The sequence below is a fragment of the Pezoporus occidentalis genome, unplaced genomic scaffold, assembly GCF_034315485.1.
Source record: "Pezoporus occidentalis ecotype Australia unplaced genomic scaffold, CSIRO_AGI_Poc_V1 ctg175, whole genome shotgun sequence".
Classification (NCBI taxonomy): Eukaryota; Metazoa; Chordata; class Aves; order Psittaciformes; family Psittacidae; genus Pezoporus; species Pezoporus occidentalis.
The window spans coordinates 1,505,581-1,529,914 of NW_026913586.1; the positions used below are offsets into that span (position 1 = coordinate 1,505,581).

At 43.2% G+C, this 24,334-nt stretch overlaps 2 protein-coding genes across 25 annotated transcripts in view; both read right to left on the reverse strand.

Annotated features, from left to right (window-relative positions):
* The window catches only part of SOS1 (SOS Ras/Rac guanine nucleotide exchange factor 1), a 65,519-nt gene extending 55,025 nt beyond the window's left edge, over nucleotides 1–10,494 (reverse strand). For 6 of the 15 annotated variants that reach the window (XR_009964005.1, XR_009964003.1, XR_009964002.1 and 3 more), the window contains exons 1-2: nucleotides 10,243–10,493; nucleotides 1,409–1,534 (exon numbers count right to left, since the gene is read on the reverse strand). Coding sequence is in view for 6 of the 15 variants with exons in the window: in XM_062614371.1 (XP_062470355.1) it covers nucleotides 1,409–1,534; nucleotides 10,243–10,329 (213 nt within the window). In the remaining 9 variants the exon portion in view is untranslated. Of the gene's footprint in view, nucleotides 1–1,408; nucleotides 1,535–7,011; nucleotides 7,415–8,856; nucleotides 9,378–10,242 lie in introns of those variants that run through there. The other 9 variants (XR_009963999.1, XR_009963997.1, XR_009963996.1 and 6 more) reach the window with 5 other exon arrangements.
* Nucleotides 10,495–15,183: 4,689 nt separating this feature from the next.
* Nucleotides 15,184–24,334, reverse strand: part of MAP4K3 (mitogen-activated protein kinase kinase kinase kinase 3) — an 80,613-nt gene continuing 71,462 nt past the window's right edge. For 8 of the 10 annotated variants that reach the window (XM_062614394.1, XM_062614392.1, XM_062614390.1 and 5 more), the window contains 5 exons: nucleotides 23,483–23,551; nucleotides 23,274–23,366; nucleotides 22,283–22,353; nucleotides 19,082–19,137; nucleotides 15,184–16,694 (listed from right to left, as the gene is read on the reverse strand). In XM_062614394.1, coding sequence (XP_062470378.1) covers nucleotides 16,607–16,694; nucleotides 19,082–19,137; nucleotides 22,283–22,353; nucleotides 23,274–23,366; nucleotides 23,483–23,551 — 377 coding nt within the window. In that variant the 3' untranslated portion in view covers nucleotides 15,184–16,606. Of the gene's footprint in view, nucleotides 16,695–19,081; nucleotides 19,138–19,187; nucleotides 21,666–22,231; nucleotides 22,354–23,273; nucleotides 23,367–23,482; nucleotides 23,552–24,334 lie in introns of those variants that run through there. The other 2 variants (XM_062614391.1, XM_062614393.1) reach the window with 2 other exon arrangements.

Sequence of the window (24,334 nt, forward strand, 5' to 3'; positions counted from 1 at the left end):
GGTACAGGACAAAGTACACAAAAACTTTCTAACAAAATAACTGGGACAGAATACAATTCTATAAAGGTGGCGCCGATCTTTGCAAAGTACAGGCTTTTCTTATTCTCCCCTCATCGAAACAATTCTTCAAGAGGAAAGCAGAGGTCCTGTAAAAAAAGTCTCATTCACTATCTAAAACCAATTCACTCCCCCAGAATAGTCCACCCTGCTGACTGAACAACAAAGGTGTCCTGGGGCAATAATAAATGTGTATGACCATATAATTAAAGACAGCATCGTTATGCATAAACACAAAGGAGGTAAACTGAGGTTGCTTGGTCATCTCTAATTCTTGCATTTCTCATCCTGATGTCACAGAATTGTCCCCCAATGCTGTGTGTCAATTTTTTTTGTTTAAAAAAAATTACTGAAAATACAGCATTAAACCATCTTCCACAAACCTCTTGTCTCTTGCACTGCCAGACCAGAATGATGTTGCAAAATAGGCCAGCCATTAATGGGGACACGGGAACACCATCAGAGGTGTCAGTGTTCAGAAGAGAAGAATGAAATTCATGAATCTTGAGCTCAGAGACAACTACTTTTACTTCTTAATTGAGTTTTGATTTTTTGTTGCTGGGTTGTTTTGTTTTTTTCCGTTAGTCTACTTCCTTCAGAACGTGAGGAAGTTGCATTTTGTTTTGTTACCTACCCCAGCACAGTCACAGCTCCCAAGCACTGAAAACCAAAAGGCGCACCATGCATGGAGTCTGTAGCTTGGCACCAAAATCTTCAAATCATGATTAAGCACAAAAGGCTACCAAGGTATTCATGGGTTTAGAAGCTCAAGTCATTTAGCTTAACTAATTTGCTTCTCAGATGGAAAAACTCTTCTCAGATCAAGCCCTCTTCTCAATCACCAAGCTGCTTTTTCCAAGCAACAGACGTAAGTCTTTGAAAAGGCAATTGTAAGAGAACAGGTTCCTATACAGAGGAAAGAAGTGTTCCTCAGCTCATTCTGAGAAAGTGACTGAACTATTTTTGTTCAACTTTCCAGGACAGCAGGGTGTATATCACTCTAAATCACTGCTGAGACAGCAGCACAGAGCCTCAGACTAAGCAGCTATAGTTTGCATGCACTACCAGTGGGGACAAAAAGGCCTTTTGAAAGGAACCAGTCAGATTTACATAAACAAGCTACACTCACCATCTATTATACAGCAATACAGTTCAGAGATAGTTTTACTGTGCATTGAACAACAAATTCAGTTAACAAAATCAGATATTGGATAAGTCAGCAGGTTTTATGCAGAAGGTTCTGCTACAGAAAGACAATTACTGCTTTCCTTTTTACACTGTGAGGGATTAATATATTAACTTTTCATATAACAGTTCAAATTATTACAGGTTTAACAGTTATTCTCTATACCTCTACATCCAGGAAACTTCTTGGTTGGGCTTGACACAACATATTTAACAACTGGAGAATTAACTCCTCCACATACTGCAATGCATCTTCAGTAGAGGAAAGTTTAGGATGGACTTGCACCTGAACCTATAGGGAATAGAAGAATTCCAGCTTTGAGTTTTGCTCTTCCCCAAACCACATACTTTACTTGCAAAAACAATGACAAATGAGGCAAAGAGCTCAGGAAAATCCAACCCAAAACGTAGCTCTATTAAGGCGCCCCAGACAAACACGAGTGAAACACTCACCTATACGTGACAGAAATACAATTGTTAAATGTATTCAAATCACTGTGACGTTTAATGCCAAAAAAACAGCTAATGAATAACAGTGCAATTAGGAAAACTGTTTTAAATTCCTGCACATATTCATCTTTGTCCCCTAGATCTTAAACCACTGTTTGTACAAGACATTTTAGACATGGTGGTCTTCTGCCTTTTACAACACGTTGTTCATCACTCAATCTACAATAACAAAATGGAGAGCTTTTTCACAGGACTACAGAAACAGCAATGGTTTCAGCAGTATTTAGCCTTCCAATTATTTAACCCATTCTTAGGAAGCTCCCACTAAAGTTAGCTTAGAAGATTGTTTCCACACCAATTTTTAATATTTCAGCCTCTAGAGCGAAAAACACTTCTACAAAGGCCACAGTGTTGTCCTGACACTAAGTGGCAGCTCAGAGATTTTACAGTTTGGCCTCCATACTTTTACTTGTATAAATGCTTGTAAATTCTCACTGGTGTAAACCCACTGAGGCAGATCCTCCTTGCTCCCCTTATTTTTCCAGACAGTGATTTAAGTTCTAAAACAAGCCTAGCTTTCCTTTGCACAAAACAGCAGAGTTTTAACTAGTTTCAATTTCATGTACACAAAGATCAGTATCTCAGATCTTAGGCAGATAGTTTTAATCTCAATCCTACTACACTGATGGCAAATATGCCAGAGCAAACTTACTGTTAACTTTCGCAATGCATCTTTCAAGCCCCAATTTCATCATTTTAGCATTCCACTGTACACAACCCAAAATGCCTCCAGTTCTCCCAATCACTATCACAATCTTGTAACTACCTTAAGCCAAAACCCAACAATCCAAATATCAAACCCAGGTCTATGTTCAAAAAAATGGTACCATAACTATTTAATTTCACACCTGAGATTTCATTCCTGTTTGCAGTTATAGCGAGAATTAAATGTTATGAAGTTAAAACACAACAGCATCAAATAGAAATCTACTTGCCTGCTAAGGCACTCATTAGTTTGAAAACTTCATGTCTGGGCATAGTCCTGGTGCTCATATAACCACTGCTGAGATTTAAATACACAAGATCATGCGCTTAGTTTCCTGCAGACTGCATACCCTTATGCAGCAGGTCTTAAAAAAACAACACCTCCAGAAGTTACTGCGTTTTAAACTTAAAAGCACTCTGACAAAAATAGAACAGAACATCTCTCCATTTGACTAGCCAACGCAACTATTTTGATTATGCCAACAGTTTCGTTTTTCCTAAGAAGCTCACCATACACAGCTACAGAATGTGTTTGTGGAGGTGCCCGAGTAACAGCATGCCCAGCAGTCCCAAGCATTATTTACAATTCAAACACTGACATCTGAAATACTGTACCAGCTTGGAACATCTTAACACCAGAAATTACAGACTTGCAGAAGTATTCTCTTGAAGATCTGAGCTGATCTGAGCTGCCTGGAAAATGCTGCCTTTAATGTTTTGTTGGGTTTTTTTCTAAAGCAGAACTGAACAAATTTCTAACACATTCTCCCTACAGTATACACTGGCACTTTGTATTTTGAGAAGCATTAAATTACCAAGTCAAGCCAACAGTAAAAATACACAGCATGATAAACCAGAGTGATGAAGAGCAGCTCCAGTTTCTCCTTTACTTAGAGAACAGATTGTAGACTTAAATAGCCTCATTGCAACTCTTTCAGTCTAACACAGAGTCTATAGGAATAAATAAAAATACCACATCAGGCTGTGACCTGAAACATTATCTGTAGTCAGCCAAAGCAGAGTCAACAATAATAACCTACTCCTAGTTCAGGAGATAAAGTTCCAAACATTTTTCCTAAGCATTTATGTTTGGGGGGCAATTATATCATTCTTCTCAAAGGCCACAGTCTTCTGGCACTTTCAAGCTCTACTTTAATAGACTATCCACCTCAGCAAAGGAAAACATCATGAGGTGTCACTGGTATGCCAGTGTAGTTTATCTATATTAGGTAGTAAATAAGCTTCATTGCTACTTAAGTGAGATTTAGTATCATTTAGAGTTCAAAGTCATATAAGCGAAAGCAAGAAAACAAGGACACTAACAGAGAAAATTACAGGATAGCTGGTGTACAATTATCACAGGAACGTGTAATTTCAGCATCTGCACTAATGTAATACCTAAAGGCTCAGACCGAGAGTTTAACAGTGTTATTTGAGGGTACTCAAGGCCAGTCCCAAGAAATCCATTATCTAAGACATGATGCAAGACTGGGTAAGATGAAAGATTTAGTAAGAGAAGACAAGAAACGAGAACATCGGTTAGCATACAGCATCACGTGGCCAGTTTCACAAAGAAGATCCAGCTACCAGGGGGTTTCCATCCTTCTCAAAGGCAGTTCAGATTTTAAATTAAAAAAGCTGGGCCACCCTGCCTTATCATTCTTGAAAAGGAGGAGCATGGCTTGAATCCCACCAGACCCTTCACAGTCCTATGTTAGGAATACACATGATAAAAATAGACTAACAACTTCTGAAGTGTAGTGATATTTAGATAAGATTCTTATCTTAAATAATGACAGAACCCATGCCTTCCCTCCTACATACCCCCCGCCCCCCCCAAGTGTCTGTCCCACAAGGGAAATTATTAAAAGAGCAGCTTAAGATCTTTTCACAAAAGCTTTCAATCCTTTGGAATACCCCAACAAATTCTAATGGGCAAATACAATCTGCATCAGCTACAAATCCCAACCTCCACAGCTCAGTTTTCACTCATATGATCACCTTTTTAAATGTCCAATCTTCTCAGTCTTTCTTAATTCTCAAAAGATCAGGATTCTCTTTATTTAAAGATAAGATGAGCCATCATTTCTTGAACAGCCTTTCATGCTGTTTAAGAACAGGAGACAAGGAGTGCCTGCTCAGAAAAATCCTTGGTTGTCTTTTTGTCTTCCCTTAAAATCAACAAAAGTAAGGAATTTCTATCAGGAATGGCAACACCTTTAAAATTACAGCAACCATAAATCTAAACTGCCAGAAAAAGTCAATGAAATCAACTAAAAAAAAATGCACCTAATGAATAATGCAAAGATAAATGTATCTGATCTTACTTTATAACCCTTAGCAACTTATTTTATATAGCTTTCTCAAACCATCCTTTTCAAATTCTACGTAAGAAATTAGAATATAAACACACCCACAAGCCTTGTGGTAAGCACCTAGACCAAACCCTGAAACAAGTTTCAGTTAAAGCATTGCAGATCCAACAGTTTCAGCTTACACAGAGCCTTGGCCTCTGACTGGTCCAACATAACCCCTAGGCTGGTCACAAGACATCCCAAACCTGGGCCTAGACTGAGACTCAGCAGCTCATTCTGCACTAGAAAGAGGTGTCTTGTAACAGGCAAGACTCACACAGTGAATTTAACTGATACTAAACCACGCTTCCTCAGCAAGAGTTTCTGGTTATGTCTTCCCCAAGCAGCCTTGAGGAAAAGCCTACTTTATGTCAGTCATGAAGCTGAAAAATTTCAACTTACAGTGAAAACACCTCTCCAAAGACTTCTTCAAGAAACTTCACAAAAACACCAGCCTAATGCTCCCAAATCATCGTTAACAATCAATGCAATCAGGCAGCTGTTCTGTTAAATCCAGAACACACCAGAAAAATCACAGATGTGAAAGGCTCCAGAGAGAACAATACAGAACTGAGTCCCTAAGGAGCAGAAGAAGCTCCAGTAGCTTCAGAAAGCGCATAACAAGAAAATCGTTCTAAAGCTACCTAACAAACTTAAATGAAAGCAAAGCATCTGCTACTGTTGGTTAGGAATAGGTTTTTTTTCATATCTGGGCAAGAAGACCCATCTATGGGGATTCTGGCAGGAAGTCACAGTCTGAATCAAAATCCAGTGCTGCTAAAAAACAACTGTGCTCACTGCTGAGTACAGGTACTGCCACGCTGCCAGTCTTCCTTGGTGGTGGCTGAAGCACTTGTAATAAAACGTATGAAAGAAAAAACCCAATTATATTTACCACAGCATTTTGATCATAAAACAGAAGCTGTAACGAGACAACAGGCCAAGTTCTCCAAAGCACTATCAGAGGTTGAAACTTTACCGACTATAGGCATTTCTCTACACCTTTCCTAAACCTTCACAGACAGTTTATTCAACTGATTATTAGTAGAAACAACTTGGCCACAGAGTACAAATTTCTGTGGGAGAAGGAAGAGAATTTTCTTCACCTCTGTAACTTTGTAAGTTGTCACTAATGTTAAAATCCTTATTTTCACTCAATATCTTTTGTTAATTTTCCCTCAATGACTACAAAACTACTGACAAGCAACTAATCACTACAGCCATCAAGGATTAAGTATTTTATGTACAGCTTGCATAGATGAGTGTTCTCACAGTGCAGGCACTCCATTAAAAAGGGGTTTTATTTTCTGTTCTTGTACATCTTTGCTGACATTTGGCAACCCTGCCCATGTTTTGTTATTCTGATCAATCAAAAATCCAGTAAGTTAAACCAAATACAAATGTCTTGGATCTACACTTCAGTAACAACTCAGTGGCCACAAGACTTAGATTTTTGCCAACATTTCTCTTCACGTACCAAGGCAGCAGTATTAGACTGCACCAGTGAGCACATGAAAAATGCACAATAAAGATCTCAACCATAGGAGAATCTTAACTTTATCCTCCATGGCCACCAGATTCCAGAACCCAAAGGAATCAGAAATTAAGTATGTTTTACATCTGCAGTGAAGCAGTGCCAAGAACAAGAAATGCCCTTCCGAGTAGCAAATGGTAACTGGATTGTCATTGATTTGAAGAACTAGGTAATTATAAGTCAGGCACAGCTCCCTGAGCACTCTGTAGTCACTGAAGCAGCTTTTCTTATCTCTTTTGCTCCATGAAAGGTACAGAAGACTGACTGTACAATACATGGAGTACATGAAAGCACACTGTCTGGAGCAGATCCTTTAACTGAGGAAGCAAATCCCCTCAGCTGTCAAGCCACATCAGTCCAATCATTTTGACCACAACAAATTTGGACAGCACCCCCTGTTAATTGCTCAACTGATTCCAAACAACTCAAGGTACACAAACAGCGTAATATCCGTGCGGTAAGAAAGTTCTTCTGTTTTTTCCTCAGTCATTGGGTTGCTCAAGGTATCAGTAAGGATGATATGCTGCTACTGCAAAACCCGACATATCAGGGAAGAAGCAGGTCATAGGCATGCAGAAAAATTCTGACTGCAGAAACAAGAGTTATACAAGCAAGATGAATCCACAAGGAAAGATGTTCAGGAATAGCTATCAAAAAAAATTATACATTTTATTCTGGTCATAATCCATTAGTGAAGGAACACCAATGTTGGAAGAGGCATCACTTTGCAGATGTCCCTTCCGAGTCCGTTTTGCAAGGTGTATTAAAAGTTTCCACCTCCAGGCACCCAACAGCTCTGGTGTTTCACGTGTCTTGAATCCTTTGTCTTCAGCCCCAGCATCTCACCTTTCCATCTCTGTAACTACAATTTCAGACACCAGCTGTTATTCTTACTTCCTTTTCTTGTACCTCATCACCACAATTACTGTCTTTCATCACAACCTGGGATTTCTGCAACACTTTCATTGCTTCAAAATAACAGCGATGAGGCAGAGAAACATCTCAGTACACATCATTTTCTTCTTAACTGAGTACAGTGGAGTCTATCTTGACAGCATCTGAAGGAGAACTGGAAGAAAAGGGATGACATTATGATCTGAATTGTACAAGAGCTGTTTTTTGTAAATGCAGCTGTTTAATGCAAATACAGTTCCACTGTTAAGGTGCACATCTAATGAAATACAAGGCATGCTCTCCTAAGAATTTAACACAGGAAGAGATTATTCTTACCTCATATTCTTGGTTTTGTTGCTTGATTAAAAAAAACAATCAAAATAACTCATTGGGAGAGACAGGGGGAGAAAAAGCTATTTGCAATGAGTTGTCAATACCTATTTTTTAAGCAAGCGATTCTGAGGCTGTAGTTTGAGCTCCCCATTACAAGCCAGCTCACAGTTATAAAAGGGCAATGGCATTTTAATGATTCAATACACATGTGACAGCTTCCCCCAATAGCTGCAAACACTCCATTCTGGTATATATACTTTAACAATGTTAAATTAAATGCCACTCTCCTCATCGGAGATATTAATTCTATATAGGTCTTCCCAAACTATTAGTACTAGGTCTCATTTCCAGCCATACAGGAAATCATCACAACCCTGACCATGCATCTACCAGCTTTCATGGTGGAGTTCAGAAAGCAGCTTGCTGTCACTACCCGAGAATGAGTGTCAGCAGCTGGTCAGCTAATGGGGAAAATGAAGGAAAGGTTCTCCTTTAGTAACAACAGGATGTACATGAGCTTCAGATAATCTGAGTGCTACCGAGACAGCAAGCTCTGGCAATTCAGCAGACAAAGCCACCATATACTAGTTTCCCTCCAGGACAGTTCTGCCCTTCGACCTCATTGGCATATGCTGCCACATTCCCTACTTTTCTAGTGCCACATGCTGGCCTCCAGGTACAGCTCAGGTCTTTGGCTAGCAGAACAAGGGGTCAGTGTCTCAAACCCGCTGATTGCAAAGCTGCAGTTTTGCACCTGCCTTGTGAACAATGACGGACAATTGTCAGATCAAGTATGCTGCAATGTTAATGGTTTTCCCTGTGACCTATGACAGGTTCGCTATTTTAGGGGCCTTTATTAGAGCTAAACACCCTAGCCAACACTACTTGTATCTATATACATTAGTAAAATACTCGGACTTCTCCATTAATGAAGCAGTCATTTATATAACTAACATTTTCATCTGTTATTTTATAGTTTTTCTGTAACTCAAGTAGTCAGCTGCTCAATAAAACAGGTGACAATATAGGCAGATTTTCCACTTCTACCTTTAGAGGGACAGCATTAGTAAGCAGAAGACTGTACTTTTGGAGCACAGGAGGCAATAGCCTCAGAGAAGATCAAAAACAGGTGATGTGAAAACCTGAAGTAAAAAGAGTTAACACCTGCCAGATGATTGCAGATTTGAGTGTGAAGCCTTCAGAACTAACTGCACCTCACTCTTGCAACCCCTCTACCCCCAGTAAGAAACACAGCACAGCACAACATAACCAAGACAACTATACCTTGCAGGGCCAGTTTGTCATCCATGGTAGCTTGTCATCATTATCCTTCACTGTTGACTTTAGACTTCACAATTCTCTTCCCCCCCCAAAGGAATTTATCCAGCAGCAAGCATCTTTAACGCAGGGTAACTTCACAAATGGCTCATCTTCTTGGAAGAAATCTTGCACTTCAGATGCAGCAAGTAATTCCAAAGTCTTAGTTCGTACTTGACTCAAATTCTCAGTCTGTGTCCTCCAGTAATTAGCAGTAAGGGTCATCCCAAATTTAATAAATCTCTGCTACACCATGGAATAAACCATCCTCCAAAGGAATGAACTCTTGCTGGTTGAGATCTTGGGTAGCACCAGTTTCCAAGCAGGCTGGGTGGCTGTCCAAGTGCTTACAAGCACCACAAGCAGCAGCGAGTTGTACAGTTGGCTCAGAAGTATAGTTTCAAAGAAGCGACTACTGATCAGGGATAAGACATTAACAGTACATACCATGGATGAGACAAACAAAAAGACTTCCAGGAACTGGCTGCAACCACAGTGTTGGAGACCTCAAAGCACATACCCAGAAAAGCAAGGTAATACATTGTAAATTAGGAGGAAATACTGCATCAGAACAACTGCAATATTCTAGACTTCCAATCCATATAGGGGATGCAGCAGTTCAACTAGCCCTAGCAGCAAAAGTTGCAGTTAATCCCTGTAACTAGACTGGCTCATAAAGCATTGCTGTGTACAACTAAAAAGCATCAAGTTCTGCAATCCGAAGTCAGTTCAAGCAGTGGTGTCAGAAGCCTCGTTTCTTAAGCCTTCTACTTGCTGGGCTCTGGCTGCAGAAGTGGAAGAGGAGCCCTCACCATGTTTCCTTTCTTCCAAATACTTTCCACACCACAGGCGCAAGCTTCACCATCCCGAGGGAGCAAGACATGCTAGTTTGTCCTAATGAAGCCTTCTCAGCAAAAGGTATTTAAACTAAGAGAAGCTTAACTGAAAGTCATTAATACCGAACGCTAATCAACCAAAATTCTCTTAGCAGTTCCTCAAAACGAACCCTCCCCGAACCGCGTCGCTTCTGGGCTCAGGGAGCCCAGCAGAAACCCGCAGCAGCATTACTTGCTTCCTTTTCGGCGAAGGGGGGCCGGGACCCGCCTGTCCTTTAGCCATATTTTATCTACACGGCTCCATCTGTCACAGCATCGCCCCAGCGCCGGAACCCGCGCGGGGCCGCCAGGACCCCTCCGCGGCGCCCGCTAAGGCCGGCAGGGAGGCAGCGCCTGAGCTCCGCCGAGCCCTACAGCCGCGTCCAGGGCGCCGGCCGGCCCCGCTAACCTCAGCTCGGCCGAGGCGCGGCCCACCCTGCGCCGAAACCCCGGCCCGAGGCCCCGCTCCCCCCCTCACCTTCTTGAGGGCGGGCACTAGCAGCCCCCGCCACTTGGGCGCGTTCTCCTCGCTGAAGAACTCGTAGAGCAGCGGCTGAGCCTGCATGATGATGCCGCCGGGCCCGGCCCGCTCGGGGAGGCGGGCGGGGCGGGCCGGGCGCAGGGAGGAGGCCGCCGCGGGAGGGCTCGGCGCCCCTCAGCAGGAGGCCCGGCGGCCCCCCACCGCCGCCGCCAGCAGCACCGGCGGCAGGCCCGCAGCGGCGGCGGGAGGAGGAGGAGGCGGCGGCTGCCGCATTCCCCGCCCCCGGCTCTCGGTGGTCGCCCCGGGAGGGCGGCGGGAGGGGACGGCGGGAGCGGGGTCACGCGGGCCGCCGAGGGGCGGGGTCGGGCGCCCGAAGCGCGAGCGCCGCCGCCGCCTCCTCCCCCCCGCTCGCCAGGCTCCTGTCCTCGCCCGCACGGTGCAGCGGCAGCGGCGCATGCGCGGGGCAGCGGCGCCCCCAGCGAAGGGCCGCGCATGCGCACCCGCCACGCCTGGTGGGGCCTTCCTCCCCTCTCCGGCGGAAGTGACTTGAGGCGGCGGCCGCGCCCCCCTGCGGGTAGGAGGGGCGGGGCGGGGCGGGGAACCCTGTGCTGCCCCCCCGCGGCTGCCCCCGGCACTGCAGCGCTGGCGGCCCTCGGTAGGAGGTGGGGGCGCTCCTTCGGTCACAGAAGCCAGAGTGCAGGCGGGCCGCACCACGGGAGGGTCTGGCAGCGCAGGAGTGGCCCTTCGGGGGTCTGGGAAAGAGAGAGGACTTTGGAGCCTTGTCAGAATCCCCAGCGGATGTGCCCGGGCAGGTAAGGCCCCTCCACACCTTTCTCCTCGCTTGTCCTGCTGCGGGTATACCGATAACGATGCCCACAGGGCTTTGCTCCCTGATCTCCTTACTGTATACCCTGGCTGCATCAAAAGGAGCGTGACCAGCAGGTCGAAGGAGGTGATCCTGCCCTTCTACTCTGCTCTCGTGAGACCTCACCTGGAGTATTGTGTGCAGTTCTGGTGTCCTCAGCATAAAAAGGACATGGAACTGTTGGAACAAGTCCAGAGGAGGGCCACGAGGATGATCAGGGGACTGGAGCACCTCCCTTATGAAGACAGGCTGAGGAAGTTAGGGCTGTTCAGCCTGGAGAAGGGAAGGCTGCGTGGAGACCTCATAGCAGCCTTCCAGTATCTGAAGGGAGGCTATAAGGATGCTGGGGAGGGACTCTTCATTAGGGACTGTAGTGATAGGACAAAGGGGAATGGGTTTAAACTTAAACAGGGGAAGTTCAGGTTGGATAGAAGGAAGAAGTTCTTTACTGGAAGAATTCTGAGGCCCTGGAACAGGCTACCCGAGGAAGTTGTCGCTGCCCCATCCCTGGCAGTGTTCAAGGCCAGGTTGGACAGGGCTTGGAGCAACCTGCTCTAGTGGAAGGTGTCCCTGCCCGTGGCAGGGTGTTGGAACTGGATGAGCTTTAAGGTCCCTTCCATGACCTTAAGATAATAAAATTCTATGATTCTTGCTAGCCTCCCTTGCCAAGGATGACCTGGAGCAGAAGGAGATGGCATCTGCCTGTGACAACCAACAGTCTGCTCAGAGCTGAGGTGGTGGCCTCTTCACTGGAGAGTTCTGTCACTGGAAAGACAACCTCATCTCACCTAGGGACCAGGATCAGAGATAAACACACCCCATTCAAGCAGCACAAGAACAGCCTCAAGGGTGAATACTAAGCTTGGTTTGTGGGAAAAAAAAGGCAGGAAAATCAAAGCTGGGATGCAAATAAACTCCAGTCCTGTTTAAACAACAGGACAAGTCCATGGTGGCCTGCAGGGCCAAGGGAGGAGAATGATGCTGGAGATGAAAAGCAAGTTATTGTGCTCTGCTTTGTAATGCAAGGGGTCATGGAGAGCCCAGGGACCAGGAGAGGAAACAAATGAGCTGCTATTGGCAAGCACAGAGAAGGACAGATGCATGAAAATCTTCACTGGTCACTGGAAGGAAGGTTTAGGACCAGCTTTCCAGCTGGGAAGAGAGCAAAATACCTTGAGTCTCTCTTCCTCAAGGACTGTTTGTGCAGACAGCTGTCAGGAATGGTGTGTATGTTGGGAGCCTCACTTAATTAGTGTTTGTATAGTGCTCTGAAGACAGGGGATGTTCTTGAGTGATACTTTAGCAGGTAATGGATGGAGCCTCTCCGAAAGAGCTGTCTTAACCATGCAGCTCTGCCTCAGGTGTTTTTCCTCCAGACAGGCTCTTTCAGACAGATAACTACTGTCTGAAAGAGCCAGACTGCAGCTTGGAGTTTGCAGGAACAGCATGCCAAAGTGGAAATATTCATGTCTCAGAGCTATTTGCTTGGTCTAGCAGCCTGCCTGTGCAGTCAGGGACACCATTGCAGCATCTCATAGACTGCAGAGCTGCTGCACTCGCTGCCTTATGCTGAAAAAGCAGTGTGTTGAAGCTTAAATCTTCAGCTGCTCCCAAGTGTGTGCAGCATGGTGTAAAACTGCACAGGGCTCTGCTCTCCAGCCCCTCCCTTTGGAAATGAAGGTACCAGGACTCCTGAATACCAGTGAATGGTTTACAGCATCTCTTTCCTTCAAACGAGCCAACATCAGGTAACTTGAGCTTGCAGGACTTTCACCAAGACCACAGGAAGAGCCTGAGCTCTTCCTCCATCCAGAGCCACCAGCTGATAGCCTTCCTCTCCTGGCTTTCAGTGCTGTTTCAGTGCCCTCTGCCTGTCACTGGGGTCTATTGGTTCAGACAGGCAGTTTGAGTTCCTCACCGACCTCCACCTGATCGCACAAACTCATTTCATGTGCTGCATGGGAGGGTGCAGCTTTGCTTGGAAAGCAACTAAACAAGACATAACTATCTCCAGGGCTGCCTGAAGAGCTGTTGCTGCACTGCTCATGGCAAATAAACCAGTCTATATGGCAGAATGGGAAAAGTCTTGTGAGTCCACTGAAGAGCAGAACACAACTGAAGGCAATAGGGTGCTGTCCCAGGCCACTGGCTTTCATAGGGACATAAGTGAGAAGAATGGAATCATGAGGGAACAGAGGAAGCTCAGTGGCATGGGGAGGTGCAGGGAGATAGGCAGTGGGATGATCTGCTCTTAGGTCAAGATCAGACTCGCTGATGCTGCTGTCAGGAGCAGAAGCCAAAGGTCACAGCCGGTGCAGTGGTATGCAGGTGGCACAGGGACACCTGGGATGCCCCAGTGCTGCTGGATGAGAGAGAGGATGAGGTGGAGGGTCATGGCAGCCCTTCACCATACTGTGCTGAGCACTGACCAAGCAATGCAGGCTTACCAGGAGTTACAGTACCCCTTTAACACCAGCAGCTGCCACTGAGAATGTAAGGAGGTACTGATAGGAGCTGATGATGTTCCGTATTCAGCCTCCAGAACACTACTAGGAGCAGGCATCTGTCAGAGAAACTCATCAGGGACCTGAATTTGAATGTGTTGGATTTAAATGAGCTATAAAGGGAAAATCTGTACCCAAGGAGGTGCTGCCCAAGGAACTAAGATCCCTAGCAACAGTAATCCACCTGTATTATATTGAATCTGACCACCCTCTTTCTCGAGTCATCACATCCTGTTTCTGACAGAGCCAGGCACCATGGCATGGAGAGATGTGCAAGAACAGAACAAAAGCAATGTCCATTCCAACATCCTCTCAGCTTTCAGGAGCACTTCTGCAATAAACCTAACCAACCTCGCTTCTTTATTCTCAAGTTCAGCCCCTGCACTGGTCAATCCTTGCTGCTAGGCTGGTAAATGCCCCATCTTGTGGATACATCATGACACATTTCTGCCCAGTAGGAGCCAAGACAGAAGCCAGCGTAGAAGGGGCTGGGAGGACAGAGGAAAGGGGAAGCTACAGAGGTTGTTAGAGAAGCCATGTCAATTAGGTGTAGGCAGAAGCCTTGCTCTAACCTCATCGTGCCTGTGATTTGGATTCCTAGCTCTGATGGCTCCCCTCAGACTGATCACAATCTTCCATGAGCACAGGGATGGTGGAAGCTCCTACTGAATTGGCTCAAGGAAGCTTTCCGTTCATGACAATAGCCCATATAGCAAAGGAGATCAGACATCCACATTTCAGGGCTTAACTGGGGGCAGCTGCCAGCCAAGGAGCCAAACAGCTCAGGGTGTGGGAGAGGCAGTTTTGTGACATAGGCTCCAAATCCTGTAACAGGACAATTCCTCAAAAAGCAGGAAAGCAAAGATTTGAGACAAGTGTGCCCTAGCACAATGCTTCCCTGTCCTCTTTATTTTTACCTCTTCCACATCCTTGCACCCAAAATGCTCAACCAGAATAAAACCCACTATCCCTTAGCTCCTGTTGCTTGTAACTCAGCAATGGCCTAACAGCCCCAAACAGCAAGACATTTGGCCCCAGCCGCTGCAGAAACTCCAGAGGAGGAAGCGCATTTACAGCACATCAGCTATACTGTACTAGGTTAAAATTTAGCTACTTTGAGCACATCAGAGTCAAGAGCAGTCCATGGGAGGCAGGACAGAAATTCCCCTTGGGCAGCAGCACAAGTATGTGGTGCAGCACACGCAAGTCCTGGCCTTTTCTGGGAATTCAGCTTCTCGGCAGCAGGGCTTACATTACCACCTCTCCTACAGGGCAGAGCTGAGGTTCAGTTCAAGGGAATAAATGAGATGGGGCCAGCAGAGGCAGAGAGCTGAATCCCACAGGCAAAAATAGCCCTGCTAAAAAAAGGTAATTAGTTTTACAATTAACAGAGGTGGAAAAGCAGGTGATGGAGGGAAGGAATCAAGCAAACTGGAATTTGGAAAGACTTCTCTCAAATACATATATCCATTGCCTAAAGGCTAAAAGGGTATTAAATGCCTAACCTCAAGTTCTAGCCTAAATTGAGTTGAGCTGCAGTGACCATTCATACATTCAGAAATGTCCAGCTTCTGTGTTTGGCACAAACATTTAATAGCAGAATTCAAAACTCAGTATGTTCCATTTTAGTCTTATGCGGAAAATTAGTGCAGGTGATAATCTAATTGTACAACAACATGTTAAAAAAAGTTTATTTTACATTATATACATTAGGGAACATATTTCAATTACTAATCACAACAATAATGCAGGCCATAAATTGCTTTAAATTTAGTTTGGTTTTAGTGTATATTATCACAATAAAATATAAAGAACATATACAAAAAAAGGAGTCAAATGTGTGCATTTTGCTAAAACTTGGCATTTACATATTCCATTGGAAACCAGCAATCAAAAATACTTCTGATCAAAACTAAGTTCCTGTGATGCGTAGTAACCGTTGTATTGTTTCAATGAGGTAGTAACTAAATTATTTTGGCCATGTGTTAACATCCTAAAAATCAAGAAAAGTGTGAAAATGGTTATAAGGCCAAAAAAAAACCCCAAAGTCAAGAATGGCAACATCTTTGAGCCATTTCCACAATGTGGAATGTTGCTCCTTTTCATTATGATATGAATCTATTTAGTAAGATGAACAGTAATACTAATTTTTATCATTGTATACACTAATAATTCAAACACCTATTGCAGTGTTACAGCCAGGTACCACTTCTTCTGGGACTGACACCCATCCAGAAAGTATTGTTTTCAAGCATAGAGCAATAATCATAAGGAGAGTTTTAATTAAATATAAAAATACAGGTGTTTAACTGGTTTGTTTCACAAAGAAAACTACCCAAGTAAAACTAAAAAAAGGAACTTTGAAGCCCGAGTCATATCCACAAAGTCACAGCTTACCTTTGTGACTAAATACATCACATCTTAATACATTGTGCAAACATGAACACCAGTGTGTTGCATTAATTAAAACAAGATTGTAATCTGATTACAGCCTTGGTTACAATTTCTAAAAGTTAAGATTTATTTGTATTAGTAAATTACATATAATAAAATACAATAGTGTTGTTAAATGTACTATATTTGTTGCTAGCATCCCACTTTATAATAAACACATGAGAAGTCCTTAAAATAGTACCCCGATTTCGTTTTTGCATCCTCAGTGAGTTTTACATCTGTACAGGTAAGACACTTGTACTTAACAGGGGGGCTGCTATCTACAGGAAGTCAGTGTAGGTCTTCACCAGTAAGTTTCACTGAAAAATACTGCATATGTACAAAGATTACATAACAGTAAATTAAGCACTTCTGTGGTATCATAATGCTCATGTGTCCATACCACAAACAATTCTTGTCTTCCTCTCATGCCACAATAAATTATGAAGTAACTGAAGTGGGGCTACTGCAGCTTCTGTGCAATTTCAACCAGCCATGGATGCTGCTGCAGCAGGAGTGTTCTCTTGTCATGGCGAGCTGCCTTGCCATGCCCTCTTTCTCAGTAACTGTTCTCATGCCCTGCCAGGATATATAAATTGCTGTTGGCTGTTGGGTTATCTGTCGGCCTACTCTCCAGCACCACAACCCTATAATGAAAATAAAAGGAGACACAGTAAAACAAACTTTCATTTAAAAACATCCCTGGATGTAACTGCAAATACTCTTTGCCAGGATCCATCTGACTGGTCATCATTTCTCTTTCCCTGAAGGCCTCTAGTCCAAAAGCCTCTCAAAGGAAGACCAACCTCAAAAGGTAGCTTGGGGTCTTGTCCACGCAAGGTCTCCAAGGATCATCACAGCCTCTCTGAGCTCTTACTGCAGTGTTCAACTATCCTCACTGTGAGGTTTTCCCCTCTTTTATCCAGCTGGAATTTCCCTTGCTGCAAGGTATGCCTGTTGCCTCTCATCCTTTCCATGGGAGCTTCTGAAGAGGGTTTATCACACCCCTACTAATGCTTCCCCAGAGCTTTGCTCTGGTTCTGAAGTCATTAGTCTGCTCTCTTGGTCACTGAACAGATGACCAAAGCTGAGTCTTCTGTGAGCATTTCCAGTCTTTCCCTGAGCCTAGGTAACCTAAATCCAACAAAACAGAAGCTTCCTCCAGCTCTGAAAGTCCCAGAGACAAAGACTTGCAGGCTGAGAGTCCTCAAGGAAAGGACTGCTATGTGCAGAATCTTTTCTCTCACTCTTATTCTTGCCACTTGCTTTTGACCAGCATCGGAGACAGGAGACTGTGTTAGCTGGACCTACACTGCAACTGCAAAGACTGTAAGGATGTCCTAGATCAGACCCTTATCAAAGGAGAGAAATCAGCAGCACAATTGTTTCAAAAACTGAGATTTTTAAATCAGGCAAGGACTGTAAAATTGCTAAATGGACCATGTTCCTGATTGAATTCTCCTCCAGAAACACCCTGTAGTGAAGGCAGATTGTAGGAAATCCAAATCCATCTATTGTACATTCACACAAGGAGAGGCTGATTGCTTCCGAACTACATCAGTCAGAAAACCTACCCTCTGCTCAGTGTGCTCCATAAAGGCAATGACACCTCATGCCATGAGGAGTTTCCTGCCCACCAGGAGAAAACAACACACAAGCTCTTATCAGACTGATGTCAGTTTTCTGGCTTCTCAGAAGCCCAGTTCCTATGAACTGCCTAGGAAATGACATGTTATGGAAAACGGTTTCACAGCTCAAAATACGACAAAGCTGCAAACAAAACAGTATCTGAAGAAATTGGAACAGATGTTTTTTGCAATGCAATTAACATTGTCTCAGACTTGGGAGACTATTACTGCAAGCCACAAATAGATGGAACTGTATTTGGGGAAAAGGACATTATTTTTCCATGTGGTGTCATACTCCATTCTGAAGTCAGACTTGGTTTTAAATTGAGCTGTGGTGTCTCTCAACAACTAAGAGAAATGACATAATAAAGCTGAGCTGCACACACACCTCACTGGAGCAGAGAGAGTAAAACCCTCAGGTCAGAGGCGAGTATTATTTACAACTACCCATTACCAAAAAGTTATCAGGTATTGTATGTAAAGCAGAATCCTCAACCCCCAGCCAGCAAAAATTGCTTGTAGCTAGCCCATAAAAGCCACAGCACCATTCACTGCCATTGATGTTATGGATAATTACAGGGCTGTGCATCAAGTCTGGAAAAACAGAATACGGGGAAGGCCTTTGGTTGATATGAAGCTTTTCTGGTGGTGCCACAAGAATGTGAGTTTACTGTATAAGACATAGGCAATTCTCAAAAGAAAAATTAAAGCCTATCTTTGCACTTCATATAAATCCATGACTGGTGAAACCATCATGTCAAAATACACACCCCTGAAGACAAAACTTCTGCTGTTTTTCTGGCTGTTGTAGAAGCACACAGTTTGACAGCAAGGCAGAGAAAGTTGGCGACACTCCTAGAACAGCAGCTACTGACTCGCCAAGCTGGTATACAATGGGTCAGACACAGTGTTAGTGTCTTGCAAAGCAGGTGCTGAAACACCTACACTGGGAACTACCAAGAGCTCTAACAAGACCTGAGCTGTCATGCTGGGAGGACAATTGGTAGAGTGGGGGGTAAAAGTGAGGTATTTAAGTTTTTAAGTATTTTTTGCATTTGCCTTAAGATGTAGATCTTGATGAGCTTCTACAGTAGAGCATCTGAAAGTGAAGATTTCACCAAGTTAAACAGAAGAGTTCCAGCAGAAAAAGGAAGACACTCCCGGAGATTGCAACTGCAGCCGAAAAAAAGGAACTTCTCGGCATGGCTGAGCACTTCTGGAAGCCCACAAACACTTTTAGAAGATTTTTTTTTTTAAGGAGTAAGTAGAAAGGTAGACATGTGCACAAAGGAATGAGTAAGGTGGCTATAAAAGGAATCACAAGAAAATAAGCAAAAAGAATTTGTACAAGATAGGAGGAACACACATTCTTCATTCTAACATGCCATGTTTGCTTCTCTTCATACCTGTCAGATCCCAGAAGCCTGAATATCCTTGTATTATCTGAAATTTCTTGCGTGATCTAGACAAAAATAAGACAAATGTTTACATGTTAAGCACACGAGTGTTTTGTTTTAAAGTCAATCTTAAGAACTGACTACAACTGAGGTTACCAATTTACTGCTGATTTAAATCAGCTAGAGAATTTAATGCAATTATCACTTTTAAGTGATTCTGAAAGTTTTCTGTAATTTCTGCCATGTTACATGAATTCCTCTTGTAGCAACTGCAAGTACAACAGCAGGGGTCAGCTCAGTATCTGAGCTCCTGGTGCAATTCTCTTTACAGCCATGATTGAAACAGGTAGCTGTAGGGTGTAATTTGTCTCACCCTACAGTAGATCTCCAGAAAGGGCAGGTAAATCACACATAAAATGCATTTGGTTGAAATTCTGAATTACAGTAACAATGCAATATGTTCATATTCTGAAAACCTTAACAGAGAAACAATCTTATTTGTGGTACATATGCTTATTGTAAAAAGAAAATAGTACTCTGACATTTCGGACTACTGCAGTAGAGCTGTTTACTGCAGGCCAACTGTACTTGTGATACATCTTTATGCTCAAATGAATACTGAAGCACCAAAGAAAACATCATGCTAATCAATAAGTCAACTGAAGCCCAATGCATAATCATAAGCATATCAAGTCACATCATGAACAAGCAGCAGTGTTTACAAAAAAAGATTCATCTTTCCAGATCCTAGTAGCTAAGTCAATTCATTTCTGGTATAGACAACTTGCAAGAGAACATTAATTCACAACAATTACATTCCCCACTTTAAGAAAATTACTTCCTCCCTTTTGTGGGTTTAAGTCTGCACAATCTTGGTCCAAATTTTGAGCATCTTATCTCAGCATTAATACATTTCCCTGTTTCATTCTTTCCATTCAATCAAACCACTGTGGAATGTCACAGTTGTAGAAGGAAATGACTGCAAGCAGCAAGAACCATCCCAAATTAGACCAACTGATACTGGATTAGGAAATCTGAAGTAATAACTTTTACCAAAGACAAGCCTGCTGCAAAGTTAGGTTGGTCAGGTTTTTGTCCTGTGTAACCACTCCCTACATAAAACATTGTATAAAATGCCCCCAAAAGTAACAAATATGGTCACCATCTGAGGCTGGTAATGCAGGCTTTCCATGCTAGAGATGAAAAGGAGTTGGTTGGGTTTTTTTTCTTAATAGCTGTGTCTGGTAGGACAACCAAGAAAAATGAGGAATTTCAAAAGGCCTGAGAGCTTACCCTAGACATGTTCTACAAAGAAAGTTTTGTGTGGCTTGCTGACAACAGCTCAGTTCTGCCTTCTGTTCTTCATCTACGTGCTGGCTTTGGCTTGACAATAACAAAGCAAGAAGCCACAGTTCCTTATGCTTTACATAAACAATATAAAGCATCCACTTGTTCTGCAGTACTCTGGGACATGTCCTCTAACAACTGGATCGGAGCTACTGAGTGCCAATGGGTGGAGTAATCCACTGAGCCTTGCAGGAAGTCTGGAGTTGGAGAAGTGCCTAGCAGGCTCATCTCCTTCTCATAGTCTGTGCTAATAGCAGGGTGCTGCAGTTCACCATTATGAGCTCTTGGGAGAAGGACAATCATGCATGCACAGATGCCACAAGAACCATTTGCAGACTTGGAAATAAGAAGTAGTCTGACTCTAATCTTTGGTCCAACTTGCCACAAAAAACAGCTTACTGTCAGCACAGATGAGGTCAACTGTGGCTTTGTGCAAATAAATGTAGCTGTATCACAATGTGGAGTATCTAAGCTTGGCATGGTATGACTGTACATATACATTAAAATACATCACTCATAATAAGCTCAGTTTCTCAGCCAATGTGACACTGGTGAAAAACTGGTGAAGTCTGTAAACATTCTTTAATAACTGAATTAAGAGACATTACAATCCTACAAAGCATTTCTACTAACACACAAAGACACAAGGTTTGAAGCAAGGAGGAAAAAAAAGGGATTGAGAAAGTATTTATAATGCTTTAACTATGTCTAAAAATCTCAAACTGGCTGAAAAAAGAGACTACACACATTTTACTAAAAAAAAACCAACAAAAAAATAAAACCCAAAACAAACCAAAAAAACTCTAGATCAATCTGACATTTTTCTCCTGAGAATGAAAAATACTTGCGAAAGCTGGGCACCAAAATCTTCAATGTATTTGTAAGCCAAGGGAACATGGAAGAGACTAAAATACAACAGGCAACTCATTCAACACTGACAAAAAGCTAAAGCTCAGCAGTGGAGTGTGCAGTCATTAGCAGAGCCCAAATTCTGGCACCCACTCATAAGAGGCTAAGAGACTGACATTGGTCTTCAAAGAAATTTAAGGTGAAGATGATGAATGTTCCCAAGAATTAGGCTTGGATATTTTCAGTGGCATCATGGCCTGGTCTCGTTGCTTTGTTTTGTATGTCATAAACCTGACAGTGGCTATCGTATAGCTTCACTAATCAGTTTGTAGCTTATGAAACATGCTTAGAATGAGACTTCAGCTTCCAGGTCTAACCTAGGAAGTTACTGTATCCTCTACCTGGCTGTCCTGGGTTCAGCAGTAGCAGTCATGTTTCTCCTTCTTGGTAGCTGGTGCAGTGCAGTGTTCTGACTTTCGGCCTGGGAACAGAGCTGATAGCGATGTTTTGGTTTGCCCAAGGACTTTGTGAGCCTCATGCTCTGCCAGGGAGGAAGGGAAGCCAGGAGGAAGCGGAGACAGGACACCTGACCCAAACTGACCAAAGAGGTATTCCATACCACAGCACGTCATGCCCAGGATGTAACTGGGAGTGAGCTGGAAGGGCTGGGAGACTGCCGGGTTGGAGGAGGTATCGGTCGGTGCTTGGTCGGGCTGAGGGGGGCAAGTTATCGGTTGGCTGGTGGTGAGATGTTGTATTCTCTTCCCTTGTTATTTCCTTTATCATTGTTATTATTGGTGGTAGCAGTAGTGATTTGTGTTATACCTTAGTTACTAAACTGTTCTTATCTCAACCCGTGGGAGTTGCATTCTTTTCGATTCTCCTCTCCGTCCCTCCGGGAGTAGGGGGAGGGAAAGAAGGGGGGAAGTGAGTGAACGAGTTACCTGACTGGGTTTAAACCACGACACTGGCTTATATTAGAAGCTAGAGTTTGAAGCAAAATGTAGTACTCACCTCATTTGATCTAAAACTCCTTCCTTGCATACCATGTTTCCAGAAGGCCAACACACTGTCTTGTAGACAGACTGGTAACAAAGAACACTGGAATCAGTTTTGAGGCATAGTGTCAACTCATGCTTTTAAGGCCAAAAGTATATGACTGCAGTTCTGAAATCTGTACATGTATGTTTTAGTCTATCACATTCACCCACACAGATTGCAGAATGTCTCTCACGAATCACTGAACTTGCCTCAAAAGCAGCTGTATTTTTTTGTTTAAGGTGCAGGGTTAAAAAATATTACCACCCAACCAGAAAAATTTCTACAACTGTCCTTCTGTCTAGGCCTAAACATGGCCTTTCCTTTCAGCAGGAAACCCCTCTCCATTCTAATACATAAATTACATATTGAAAATACGTAATTAATATAGAAAATATGTATCGAATTTTAGCAAGAAAGTGACAGGGATACTGCAGTGACATTTTTCATTTCCCAGCAACTATTGGCTAATACAGTCCTACAGCAACGGGAAGCTTTACAGAGCCTTTTACTTCCCAGCCCTTTCCCTTGTCACAAATACAGTGACAGACACCTGCATTTGCACCCTGTGAAAGCAAATGGGTCTAGGGCTTTCCTCAAGGACAGGGTAAGTGTGTAGGTTCCCAGGAAAAATCTGTAAACAGCCCACAGTACTCAAGGTGGGGCTGCACCAGTGCAGCATAGAGTGGAACAGTCAACTCCTGTGACTATGCTGTGCTTGATGCACCCCAGGACGTGGGTAGCTCTTTTGCCTGCCAGGGCACAGTGTTTAGTCATACACAGCTTGCCATCAACCCAAATCCCCAGATCTCTCTCTGCAGGGCTGCTCTCCAGCCTCTCATCCCCCATCTTACATAATCAGGACTACCTTGTCCCAGATACAGAATCTGGCACTCGCTCTTGTTAAATTTCATATGGCTTTCTAGTCTACCCAGATATTCAGTATTAATAACAAAATTGAACTTACCTATTGATTCAATCTGAAAGTCAAATGTGAGCTCAGACGACAGTTTGCGGCTGGATTTTAACCTGCCTTGCAGATTCACTATTTTTATGCAGCCTAGACAATAAATAGGACATGTCAACCAAGAATCAATCTTCAATGTGACCTAATTTGAAGACAGACAGTATGCATGTACATGCATATGTATGTATTTAGTTGATACCAGAACTTACAATCCAAACACACCAAAATGGTATCTCTCTCCAGCTGTGTTACATGTACAACACTTGTCTCTGTAGTGTCTATAAAAAAATGACAGTGTTAGTTCATAACATAAATTAGCATGAAATCTGAAATGGAAGTTCTAGAGACTGAGAAAATTTAATGGGTTAGTGTGTTTTCATCTACTTAAAATAATCATCTTACATTTATCTTCTCTTAGAGAGGCATGTCCACATATCCAACATGTTGACTGTGACAGGAAAACTGAAGCTGTAATATTAAAGTATGAACTTAACCCAGCCTTTTGTGAGCCAAGTCACAAAAGCAAACTCAGGTATACATTGTTCTCCCTATATTATCTGTTGGTGTAATTTAATATTGCTGTGGCAAAAAAAGGCAGATATATGAGACTGTCCATACTAAATCTGAATGCTGTTTCATTCCATTTTTCTTCTACTGCTAGGGACTTAATTAATTCTTGCTGCTATTTTCAGGTTTTCCATCCCTAATCTCCAAAAAATAGGGGATTATTATTTCCTTCTCCAAACTCTTAAAAGAAGGGTCATGGTCCTCTCCTGCATTACAGCTGCAGCAGTCTCCATCACAGTAAACAAATCTGACCCACCAGGAATTAGTGGACACATCAGCTCAAGAGAAGTACAGCTTTGGTTCATTTGTTTGTTGACACTGACATTACACAAAAAGCAGCTCTTACTAATTCAGCATTACTGCCAACAATTCTGTAGGTGTTCTTTCATACAGAAAAGAGAAACTAATTAAATCTGTTAGAGATGAGAAATTAGAGCATGTTACCTAAAATACAAAAGCAGCTCTCAGTTAAAGAATAAAATCCATGGTCCTGT